The sequence below is a fragment of the Pelobates fuscus genome, chromosome 3, assembly GCF_036172605.1.
Source record: "Pelobates fuscus isolate aPelFus1 chromosome 3, aPelFus1.pri, whole genome shotgun sequence".
Classification (NCBI taxonomy): domain Eukaryota; kingdom Metazoa; phylum Chordata; class Amphibia; order Anura; family Pelobatidae; genus Pelobates; species Pelobates fuscus.
In genome coordinates this window covers 425443009-425457631 of record NC_086319.1, presented here as the reverse complement: position 1 = coordinate 425457631, position 14623 = coordinate 425443009, and the positions used below count along the sequence as shown (strand labels likewise).

Genomic DNA, 14623 nt, shown 5'->3' with positions numbered 1-14623 from the left:
AGTGTGAGAGCTGGGTGTGGGGGAGCAGTGTGAGAGAGCTAGGTGTGGGGGGGGGAGCAGTGTTAGAGAGCTAGGTGTGGGGGGAGCAGTGTGAGAGCTGGGTGTGGGGGAGCAGTGTGAGAGAGCTGGGTGTGGGGGAGCAGTGTGAGAGCTGGTTGTGGGGGAGCAGTGTGAGAGCTGGTTGTGGGGGAGCAGTGTGAGAGCTGGTTGTGGGGGAGCAGTGTGAGAGCTGGGTGTGGGGGAGCAGTGTGAGAGAGCTAGGTGTGGGGGGGAGCAGTGTTAGAGAGCTAGGTGTGGGGGGAGCAGTGTGAGAGAGCTGGGTGTGGGGGAGCAGTGTGAGAGAGCTAGGTGTGGGGGGGGAGCAGTGTGAGAGAGCTAGGTGTGGGGGGGGAGCAGTGTGAGAGAGCTAGGTGTGGGGGGGAGCAGTGTGAGAGAGCTGGGTGTGGGGGAGCAGTGTGAGAGAGCTAGGTGTGGGGGGGAGCAGTGTGAGAGAGCTAGGTGTGGGGGGGGGGGAGCAGTGTAAGGGAGCTAGGTGTGGGGTAGCAGTGTTAGAGAGCTGCTCCTCTGCTTTCACTGTCTCTTTCTCTGTCTGTATATGTCTCTCCATATGTCTCTGTTTCTCTTTCCCCCCATTACGCTCTCCCTTGCTCCCTCTCTCTGTCTCGCTGCCCCTCCTCGCTGTGTTGTCATCTCTTTTCCATTCCCTCATTCCTTTTGACGCTCTGTCTCGCTCCTGCTATGAAGCTGTGTCCGTTAAGATTTCTCAGTGTTTTTCGCAGTGTCTCTCTGTGACCCTGATTCTGTGTCTCTGCTTGCTGTGAGCTGTCTCTTCTTGCTATGAAGAATAAATCCCGCCTGCAGTCTGTCTGTCTGTGTGTGGTAGGTGATTTCTGTCTCTCTATCTATTTCTTCCGGCTGAGACGCAGTCTGAATGCTAAACAGCCCCTGACTCCAGCTAGTGCCCCCGTCTTCCCATCTCGCTGGATCTCCGACACTTTCTGTGAATTGATTAACGCTTCTATTATTACTGTTACTGCATATAGACCTCTCTATAACACTCCTATTACTGCATATACACCTCACTATAACGCTCCTATTACTGCATATAGACCTCACTATAACACTCCTATTACTGCATATAGACCTCTCTATAACACTCCTATTACTGCATATAGACCTCACTATAACACTCCTATTACTGCATATACACCTCTCTATAACGCTCCTATTACTGCATATACACCTCACTATAAGACTCCTATTACTGCATATACACCTCTCTATAACGCTCCTATTACTGCATATACACCTCACTATAAGACTCCTATTACTGCATATACACCTCACTATAAGACTCCTATTACTGCATATACACCTCACTATAAGACTCCTATTACTGCATATACACCTCTCTATAACGCTCCTATTACTGCATATACACCTCACTATAACACTCCTATTACTGCATATACACCTCACTATAAGACTCCTATTACTGCATATACACCTCACTATAAGACTCCTATTACTGCATATACACCTCTCTATAATGCTCCTATTACTGCATATAGACCTCTCTATAACACTCCTATTACTGCATATACACCTCACTATAAGACTCCTATTACTGCATATACACCTCACTATAAGACTCCTATTACTGCATATACACCTCTCTATAATGCTCCTATTACTGCATATAGACCTCTCTATAACGCTCCTATTACTGCATATACACCTCTCTATAACGCTCCTATTACTGCATATACACCTCACTATAACGCTCCTATTACTGCATATACACCTCACTATAACGCTCCTATTACTGCATATAGACCTCACTATAAGACTCCTATTACTGCATATAGACCTCTCTATAACGCTCCTATTACTGCATATACACCTCACTATAACGCTCCTATTACTGCATATAGACCTCACTATAAGACTCCTATTACTGCATATAGACCTCTCTATAACGCTCCTATTACTGCATATACACCTCACTATAACACTCCTATTACTGCATATACACCTCACTATAACGCTCCTATTACTGCATATACACCTCACTATAACGCTCCTATTACTGCATATACACCTCACTATAACGCTCCTATTACTGCATATACACCTCACTATAACGCTCCTATTACTGCATATAGACCTCACTATAAGACTCCTATTACTGCATATAGACCTCTCTATAACGCTCCTATTACTGCATATACACCTCACTATAAGACTCCTATTACTGCATATACACCTCTCTATAACGCTCCTATTACTGCATATACACCTCACTATAACACTCCTATTACTGCATATACACCTCACTATAAGACTCCTATTACTGCATATACACCTCACTATAAGACTCCTATTACTGCATATACACCTCTCTATAATGCTCCTATTACTGCATATAGACCTCTCTATAACACTCCTATTACTGCATATACACCTCACTATAAGACTCCTATTACTGCATATACACCTCACTATAAGACTCCTATTACTGCATATACACCTCTCTATAATGCTCCTATTACTGCATATAGACCTCTCTATAACGCTCCTATTACTGCATATACACCTCTCTATAACGCTCCTATTACTGCATATACACCTCACTATAACGCTCCTATTACTGCATATACACCTCACTATAACGCTCCTATTACTGCATATAGACCTCACTATAAGACTCCTATTACTGCATATAGACCTCTCTATAACGCTCCTATTACTGCATATACACCTCACTATAACGCTCCTATTACTGCATATAGACCTCACTATAAGACTCCTATTACTGCATATAGACCTCTCTATAACGCTCCTATTACTGCATATACACCTCACTATAACACTCCTATTACTGCATATACACCTCACTATAACGCTCCTATTACTGCATATACACCTCACTATAACGCTCCTATTACTGCATATACACCTCACTATAACGCTCCTATTACTGCATATACACCTCACTATAACGCTCCTATTACTGCATATAGACCTCTCTATAACGCTCCTATTACTGCATATAGACCTCACTATAAGACTCCTATTACTGCATATAGACCTCACTATAAGACTCCTATTACTGCATATAGACCTCTCTATAACGCTCCTATTACTGCATATACACCTCACTATAACACTCCTATTACTGCATATACACCTCACTATAACGCTCCTATTACTGCATATACACCTCACTATAACGCTCCTATTACTGCATATAGACCTCTCTATAACGTTCCTATTACTGCATATAGACCTCTCTATAACGCTCCTATTACTGCATATAGACCTCTCTATAACGCTCCTATTACTGCATATAGACCTCTCTATAACGCTCCTATTACTGCATATAGACCTCTCTATAACGCTCCTATTACTGCATATAGACCTCACTATAACGCTCCTATTACTGCATATAGACCTCACTATAACACTCCTATTACTGCATATAGACCTCTCTATAACGCTCCTATTACTGCATATAGACCTCTCTATAACTCCTCCTATTACTGCATATAGACCTCACTATAACACTCCTATTACTGCATATAGACCTCTCTATAACTCCTCCTATTACTGCATATAGACCTCACTATAACGCTCCTATTACTGCATATAGACCTCTCTATAACGCTCCTATTACTGCATATAGACCTCTCTATAACGCTCCTATTACTGCATATAGACCTCTCTATAACGCTCCTATTACTGCATATAGACCTCACTATAACGCTCCTATTACTGCATATAGACCTCACTATAACACTCCTATTACTGCATATAGACCTCTCTATAACGCTCCTATTACTGCATATAGACCTCACTATAACACTCCTATTACTGCATATAGACCTCACTATAACGCTCCTATTACTGCATATAGACCTCACTATAACACTCCTATTACTGCATATAGACCTCTCTATAACTCCTCCTATTACTGCATATAGACCTCACTATAACGCTCCTATTACTGCATATAGACCTCTCTATAACGCTCCTATTACTGCATATAGACCTCACTATAACACTCCTATTACTGCATATAGACCTCACTATAACGCTCCTATTACTGCATATAGACCTCACTATAACACTCCTATTACTGCATATAGACCTCTCTATAACGCTCCTATTACTGCATATAGACCTCTCTATAACGCTCCTATTACTGCATATAGACCTCACTATAACGCTCCTATTACTGCATATAGACCTCTCTATAACCCTCCTATTACTGCATATAGACCTCTCTATAACACTCCTATTACTGCATATAGACCTCTCTATAACACTCCTATTACTGTATATAGACCTCTCTATAATGCTCCTATTACTGCATATAGACCTCTCTATAACGCTCCTATTACTGCATATAGACCTCTCTATAACGCTCCTATTACTGCATATAGACCTCTCTATAACGCTCCTATTACTGCATATAGACCTCTCTATAACTCCTCCTATTACTGCATATAGACCTCACTATAACACTCCTATTACTGCATATAGACCTCTCTATAACGCTCCTATTACTGCATATAGACCTCTCTATAACACTCATATTACTGCATATAGACCTCTCTATAACTCCTCCTATTACTGCATATAGACCTCTCTATAACGCTCCTATTACTGCATATACACCTCACTATAACGCTCCTATTACTGCATATAGACCTCTCTATAACGCTCCTATTACTGCATATAGACCTCTCTATAACGCTCCTATTACTGCATATAGACCTCACTATAACTCCTCCTATTACTGCATATAGACCTCACTATAACGCTCCTATTACTGCATATAGACCTCTCTATAACTCCTCCTATTACTGCATATACACCTCTCTATAACACTCTTATTACTGCATATAGACCTCACTATAACGCTCCTATTACTGCATATAGACCTCTCTATAACACTCCTATTACTGCATATAGACCTCTCTATAACTCCTCCTATTACTGCATATAGAGCTCTCTATAACGCTCCTATTACTGCATATAGACCTCTCTATAACGCTCCTATTACTGCATATAGACCTCTCTATAACGCTCCTATTACTGCATATAGACCTCACTATAACGCTCCTATTACTGCATATAGACCTCACTATAACGCTCCTATTACTGCATATAGACCTCACTATAACTCCTCCTATTACTGCATATAGACCTCACTATAACACTCCTATTACTGTATATAGACCTCTCTATAACGCTCCTATTACTGCATATAGACCTCTCTATAACGCTCCTATTACTGCATATAGACCTCTCTATAACTCCTCCTATTACTGCATATAGACCTCTCTATAACACTCCTATTACTGCATATAGACCTCTCTATAACGCTCCTATTACTGCATATAGACCTCTCTATAATGCTCCTATTACTGCATATAGACCTCTCTATAACGCTCCTATTACTGCATATAGACCTCACTATAACGCTCCTATTACTGCATATACACCTCTCTATAACGCTCCTATTACTGCATATAGACCTCTCTATAACGCTCCTATTACTGCATATACACCTCTCTATAACACTCTTATTACTGCATATAGACCTCACTATAACGCTCCTATTACTGCATATAGACCTCACTATAACACTCCTATTACTGCATATAGACCTCTCTATAACACTCCTATTACTGCATATAGACCTCTCTATAACGCTCCTATTACTGCATATAGACCTCACTATAACGCTCCTATTACTGCATATAGACCTCACTATAACGCTCCTATTACTGCATATACACCTCTCTATAACACTCCTATTACTGCATATAGACCTCACTATAACGCTCCTATTACTGCATATAGACCTCACTATAACTCCTCCTATTACTGCATATAGACCTCTCTATAACTCTCCTATTACTGCATATAGACCTCACTATAACACTCCTATTACTGTATATAGACCTCTCTATAACGCTCCTATTACTGCATATAGACCTCTCTATAACGCTCCTATTACTGCATATAGACCTCTCTATAACACTCCTATTACTGCATATAGACCTCACTATAAGTCCTCCTATTACTGCATATAGACCTCTCTATAACGCTCCTATTACTGCATATAGACCTCTCTATAACGCTCCTATTACTGCATATAGACCTCTCTATAACTCCTCCTATTACTGCATATAGACCTCTCTATAACGCTCCTATTACTGCATATAGACCTCTCTATAACTCCTCCTATTACTGCATATACACCTCTCTATAACGCTCCTATTACTGCATATAGACCTCACTATAACGCTCCTATTACTGCATATAGACCTCTCTATAACGCTCCTATTACTGCATATAGACCTCTCTATAACTCCTCCTATTACTGCATATACACCTCTCTATAACGCTCCTATTACTGCATATAGACCTCACTATAACGCTCCTATTACTGCATATAGACCTCTCTATAACACTCCTATTACTGCATATAGACCTCTCTATAACGCTCCTATTACTGCATATAGACCTCTCTATAACACTCCTATTACTGCATATAGACCTCACTATAACGCTCCTATTACTGCATATAGACCTCTCTATAACGCTCCTATTACTGCATATAGACCTCACTATAACGCTCCTATTACTGCATATAGACCTCTCTATAACGCTCCTATTACTGCATATAGACCTCTCTATAACTCCTCCTATTACTGCATATAGACCTCACTATAACGCTCCTATTACTGCATATACACCTCTCTATAACGCTCCTATTACTGCATATAGACCTCTCTATAACTCCTCCTATTACTGCATATACACCTCTCTATAACTCCTCCTATTACTGCATATAGACCTCTCTATAACGCTCCTATTACTGCATATAGACCTCTCTATAACGCTCCTATTACTGCATATAGACCTCTCTATAACTCCTCCTATTACTGCATATACACCTCTCTATAACTCCTCCTATTACTGCATATACACCTCTTTATAACTCCTCCTATTACTGCATATAGACCTCTCTATAACGCTCCTATTACTGCATATAGACCTCTCTATAACGCTCCTATTACTGCATATAGACCTCTCTATAACTCCTCCTATTACTGCATATAGACCTCTATAACTCCTCCTATTACTGCATATACACCTTACTATAACGCTCCTATTACTGCATATAGACCTCTCTATAACGCTCCTATTACTGTATATAGACCTCTCTATAACGCTCCTATTACTGCATATAGACCTCTCTATAACGCTCCTATTACTGCATATAGACCTCTCTATAACGCTCCTATTACTGCATATAGACCTCTCTATAACTCCTCCTATTACTGCATATAGACCTCACTATAACGCTCCTATTACTGCATATAGACCTCTCTATAACACTCCTATTACTGCATATAGACCTCTCTATAACTCCTCCTATTACTGCATATAGACCTCTCTATAACGCTCCTATTACTGCATATAGACCTCTCTATAACGCTCCTATTACTGCATATACACCTCACTATAACGCTCCTATTACTGCATATACACCTCACTATAATGCTCCTATTACTGCATATACACCTCTCTATAACGCTCCTATTACTGCATATAGACCTCTCTATAACACTCCTATTACTGCATATAGACCTCTCTATAACGCTCCTATTACTGCATATAGACCTCTCTATAACGCTCCTATTACTGCATATAGACCTCTCTATAACGCTCCTATTACTGCATATACACCTCTCTATAACGCTCCTATTACTGCATATACACCTCTCTATAACGCTCCTATTACTGCATATAGACCTCTCTATAACGCTCCTATTACTGCATATAGACCTCTCTATAACGCCATCTTTTACTGCATATAGACCTCTCTATAACACTCCTATTACTGCATATAGACCTCACTATAACACTCCTATTAATGCATATAGACCTCACTATAACACTCCTATTACTGCATATAGACCTCACTATAACACTCCTATTACTGCATATAGACCTCACTATAAGTCCTCCTATTACTGCATATAGACCTCTCTATAACGCTCCTATTACTGCATATAGACCTCTCTATAACACTCCTATTACTGCATATAGACCTCACTATAACTCCTCCTATTACTGCATATAGACCTCTCTATAACTCCATCTATTACTGCATATAGACCTCCCATTACTGCATATAGACCTTGTAACGGATCACCTTCCGTTGACGGATGCTCCTAGCGCTTCCTGAGGACTCCCAGCACTGCAGACGACACCACAACCACTGCAGACTCCACAACCGCCGTAGCTTAACTGGAGCCGCGCCGTCTTCCTTCCACCCTGAATGAACCTCCTGCATTCAGGACCGTGTGGGAAAGACCTCTTCTCCAGGAGAGCGTATCAGGAACAAGAACTAAGTGATTAAAGCTCAAGGGAGTATGCAGAGCATAGCAATCCCCAGTGTGATATAGCAGATCCCTCCAATAACGAGACAAGGCTACGTATTGAGGGTCAAGAAGAACTCCAAAACTATGCATGCGATATTAATAAAAAACACATATTAATAATCAGCATACTTTACTTACATACATATCCAAAATTCAGCTAATTCCATCCAGGGGTTAAAGAGTTAGCTGGAAGTCCTTTATGACCGACCGCAAGCACATTTCCCTGCCCAAAACAGTTCCACAGATTCAGGCTGTGCGGTCGGTCTATTTCTGCCCTGAAAAGTTACAAAGTCCCGTCCGAAGGCGGCGTTCGAATCGTCGAACTCACTTCGACTTTTGTCGAAGTGTCGAAGTGAAACCGGGGTTGTTTCCGTGGTGTTATATTGTCTTCCAGAGGTCTGTTTTACACCCAGAAATGACAAAGTCCTGTTCGAACGTGTGTTCGAATCTTCGAACGGGACTTAGTCTCCAGCCGCAGTGTCGAAGGGTAGGGGAAGGTACAGCTCACCACGTTCGACTGGATTAAAATGGCCGCCGCCACGTGTTCGACTGTAATGGCGGACACTTCGACAGCTTCGGCACTTCGACAGCTTCGGCACTTCGACTGCATTCGAAGTTCCAGTTTAAAAGTTGGAACACTGCTCCCAAGTATTTAAAGGGCCAGAAACAGCATACAAACATCCATTGGGCCCAAATACAAGTCTCAAAGGGCAATACCTTCCAGGGCCATAGTCGCAGGACAGGAGGCTAGCAATAAGTCCTCTCTAATGCCCAGTTGCAAATGGCAGTTTGTCACAGACCTCACTATAACGGTTCTATTACTGCATATAGACCTCTCTATAACGCTCCTATTACTGCATATAGACCTCTCTATAACGCTCCTATTACTGCATATAGACCTCTCTATAACGCTCCTATTACTGCATATAGACCTCTCTATAATGCTTCTATTACTGCATATAGACCTCTCTATAACACTCCTATTACTGTATATAGACCTCTCTATAACGCTCCTATTACTGCATATAGACCTCACTATAACGCTCCTATTACTGCATATAGACCTCTCTATAACGCTCCTATTACTGCATATAGACCTCTCTATAACGCTCCTATTACTGCATATAGACCTCACTATAACACTCCTATTACTGCATATAGACCTCACTATAACGCTCCTATTACTGCATATAGACCTCTCTATAACACTCCTATTACTGCATATAGACCTCACTATAACGCTCCTATTACTGCATATAGACCTCACTATAACGCTCCTATTACTGCATATAGACCTCACTATAACGCTCCTATTACTGCATATAGACCTCTCTATAACGCTCCTATTACTGCATATAGACCTCTCTATAACGCTCCTATTACTGCATATAGACCTCACTATAACGCTCCTATTACTGCATATAGACCTCTCTATAACGCTCCTATTACTGCATATAGACCTCTCTATAATGCTCCTATTACTGCATATAGACCTCTCTATAACACTCCTATTACTGTATATAGACCTCTCTATAACGCTCCTATTACTGCATATAGACCTCACTATAACGCTCCTATTACTGCATATAGACCTCTCTATAACGCTCCTATTACTGCATATAGACCTCTCTATAATGCTCCTATTACTGCATATAGACCTCTCTATAACGCTCCTATTACTGCATATAGACCTCTCTATAACTCCTCCTGTTACTGCATATAGACCTCTCTATAACGCTCCTATTACTGCATATAGACCTCACTATAACGCTCCTATTACTGTATATAGACCTCACTATAACACTCCTATTACTGCATATAGACCTCACTATAACGCTCCTATTACTGTATATAGACCTCACTATAACACTCCTATTACTGCATATAGACCTCTCTATAACACTCCTATTACTGCATATAGACCTCTCTATAACTCCTCCTATTACTGCATATAGACCTCTCTATAACTCCTCCTATTACTGCATATAGACCTCTCTATAACACTCCAATTACTGCATATAGACCTCTCTATAACGCTCCTATTACTGCATATAGACCTCTCTATAACACTCCTATTACTGCATATAGACCTCTCTATAACACTCCTATTACTGCATATACACCTCTCTATAACGCTCCTATTACTGCATATAGACCTCACTATAACACTCCTATTACTGCATATAGACCTCTCTATAACACTCCTATTACTGCATATAGACCTCTCTATAACACTCCTATTACTGCATATAGACCTCTCTATAACTCTCCTATTACTGCATATAGACCTCACTATAACGCTCCTATTACTGCATATAGACCTCTCTATAACGCTCCTATTACTGCATATACACCTCACTATAACGCTCCTATTACTGCATATAGACCTCACTATAACACTCATATTACTGCATATAGACCTCTCTATAACGCTCCTATTACTGCATATAGACCTCTCTATAACGCTCCTATTACTGCATATAGACCTCACTATAACGCTCCTATTACTGCATATAGACCTCTCTATAACACTCCTATTACTGCATATAGACCTCTCTATAACACTCCTATTACTGCATATAGACCTCTCTATAACGCTCCTATTACTGCATATAGACCTCTCTTTAACGCTCCTATTACTGCATATAGACCTCTCTATAACGCTCCTATTACTGCATATAGACCTCACTATAACGCTCCTATTACTGCATATAGACCTCTCTATAATGCTCCTATTACTGCATATAGACCTCTCTATAACGCTCCTATTACTGCATATAGACCTCACTATAACGCTCCTATTACTGCATATAGACCTCTCTATAATGCTCCTATTACTGCATATACACCTCACTATAACGCTCCTATTACTGTATATAGACCTCACTATAATACTCCTATTACTGCATATAGACCTCTCTATAACGCTCCTATTACTGCATATAGACCTCTCTTTAACGCTCCTATTACTGCATATAGACCTCTCTATAACGCTCCTATTACTGCATATAGACCTCACTATAACGCTCCTATTACTGCATATAGACCTCTCTATAATGCTCCTATTACTGCATATAGACCTCTCTATAACGCTCCTATTACTGCATATAGACCTCACTATAACGCTCCTATTACTGCATATAGACCTCTCTATAACGCTCCTATTACTGCATATACACCTCTCTATAACACTCCTATTACTGCATATAGACCTCTCTATAATGCTCCTATTACTGCATATAGACCTCTCTATAACGCTCCTATTACTGCATATAGACCTCACTATAACGCTCCTATTACTGCATATAGACCTCTCTATAACACTCCTATTACTGCATATAGACCTCTCTATAACGCTCCTATTACTGCATATAGACCTCTCTATAACACTCCTATTACTGCATATAGACCTCTCTATAACGCTCCTATTACTGCATATAGACCTCTCTATAACGCTCCTATTACTGTATATAGACCTCACTATAACACTCCTATTACTGCATATAGACCTCTCTACAACGCTCCTATTACTGCATATAGACCTCTCTACAACGCTCCTATTACTGCATATAGACCTCTCTATAACGCTCCTATTACTGCATATAGACCTCTCTATAACGCTCCTATTACTGCATATAGACCTCTCTATAATGCTCCTATTACTGCATATAGACCTCTCTATAACGCTCCTATTACTGCATATAGACCTCACTATAACGCTCCTATTACTGCATATAGACCTCTCTATAACGCTCCTATTACTGCATATACACCTCTCTATAACACTCCTATTACTGCATATAGACCTCTCTATAATGCTCCTATTACTGCATATAGACCTCTCTATAACGCTCCTATTACTGCATATAGACCTCACTATAACGCTCCTATTACTGCATATAGACCTCTCTATAATGCTCCTATTACTGCATATAGACCTCTCTATAACGCTCCTATTACTGTATATAGACCTCACTATAACACTCCTATTACTGCATATAGACCTCTCTACAACGCTCCTATTACTGCATATAGACCTCTCTATAACGCTCCTATTACTGCATATAGACCTCTCTATAACACTCCTATTACTGCATATAGACCTCTCTATAACGCTCCTATTACTGCATATAGACCTCTCTATAACACTCCTATTACTGCATATAGACCTCTCTACAACGCTCCTATTACTGCATATAGACCTCTCTACAACGCTCCTATTACTGCATATAGACCTCTCTGTAACGCTCCTTTTACTGCATATAGACCTCTCTATAACGCTCCTATTACTGCATATAGACCTCTCTATAATGCTCCTATTACTGCATATAGACCTCTCTATAACGCTCCTATTACTGCATATAGACCTCTCTATAATGCTTCTATTACTGCATATAGACCTCTCTATAACACTCCTATTACTGCATATACACCTCTCTATAACTCCTCCTATTACTGCATATAGACCTCTCTACAACGCTCCTATTACTGCATATAGACCTCTCTGTAACGCTCCTATTACTGCATATAGACCTCTCTATAACGCTCCTATTACTGCATATAGACCTCTCTATAACGCTCCTATTACTGCATATAGACCTCTCTATAACGCTCCTATTACTGCATATAGACCTCTCTATAACGCTCCTATTACTGTATATAGACCTCACTATAACACTCCTATTACTGCATATAGACCTCTCTATAACGCTCCTATTACTGCATATAGACCTCTCTACAACGCTCCTATTACTGCATATAGACCTCTCTATAACGCTCCTATTACTGCATATAGACCTCACTATAACGCTCCTATTACTGCATATAGACCTCTCTATAATGCTCCTATTACTGCATATAGACCTCTCTATAACGCTCCTATTACTGTATATAGACCTCACTATAACACTCCTATTACTGCATATAGACCTCTCTACAACGCTCCTATTACTGCATATAGACCTCTCTATAACGCTCCTATTACTGCATATAGACCTCTCTATAACACTCCTATTACTGCATATAGACCTCTCTATAACGCTCCTATTACTGCATATAGACCTCTCTATAACACTCCTATTACTGCATATAGACCTCTCTACAATGCTCCTATTACTGCATATAGACCTCTCTACAACGCTCCTATTACTGCATATAGACCTCACTGTAACGCTCCTATTACTGCATATAGACCTCTCTATAACGCTCCTATTACTGCATATAGACCTCTCTATAATGCTCCTATTACTGCATATAGACCTCTCTATAACGCTCCTATTACTGCATATAGACCTCTCTATAACACTCCTATTACTGCATATAGACCTCTCTATAATGCTCCTATTACTGCATATAGACCTCTCTATAACGCTCCTATTACTGCATATAGACCTCTCTATAACTCCATCTATTACTGCATATAGACCTCTCTATAATGCTTCTATTACTGCATATAGACCTCTCTATAATGCTTCTATTACTGCATATAGACCTCTCTATAACACTCCTATTACTGCATATACACCTCTCTATAACTCCTCCTATTACTGCATATAGACCTCTATAACTCCTCCTATTACTGCATATACACCTCACTATAACGCTCCTATTACTGCATATAGACCTCTCTATAACGCTCCTATTACTGCATATAGACCTCTCTATAACACTCCTATTACTGCATATAGACCTCTCTATAACACTCCTATTACTGCATATAGACCTCTCTATAACGCTCCTATTACTGCATATAGACCTCTCTATAACGCTCCTATTACTGCATATAGACCTCTCTATAACTCATCATAACCCACCCATATTACTGACCATAATTTAACCGTCTGCACGCATGGTCCCATGCCGAAAATAGTTCCAGGCAGGGGTTAAGTCCTAGGGAATAAAGTGTGGGAACTAACCCAAAATCCACCCCTCCCCCCTCCAAAAAAATAAAAATAATATACACTCGTATGCATATATAAACGCGTAAACACACACTAACAGGTGCCCACATACACACTTGAAGACACACACATACACTCATACACACACACACACACACAGACACACACATACACTCATACACACACACACACACACACACAGATACACACATACACTCATTCACACACACACTCACAGACAAACACACATACACTCAC

General features: G+C 40.3%; 1 protein-coding gene across 6 annotated transcripts in view; it reads left to right on the top strand.

Annotated features, from left to right (window-relative positions):
• Nucleotides 1–14623, top strand: part of DLG4 (discs large MAGUK scaffold protein 4) — a 404912-nt gene that overhangs the window by 171386 nt on the left and 218903 nt on the right. The window contains exon 1 of one of the 6 annotated variants that reach the window (XM_063449835.1): nt 595–879. The exons of the other annotated variants lie outside the window; for them this stretch is intronic. Coding sequence (XP_063305905.1) covers nt 838–879 — 42 coding nt within the window. The 5' untranslated portion in view covers nt 595–837. Of the gene's footprint in view, nt 1–594; nt 880–14623 lie in introns of those variants that run through there. 6 annotated transcript variants of the gene reach the window in all.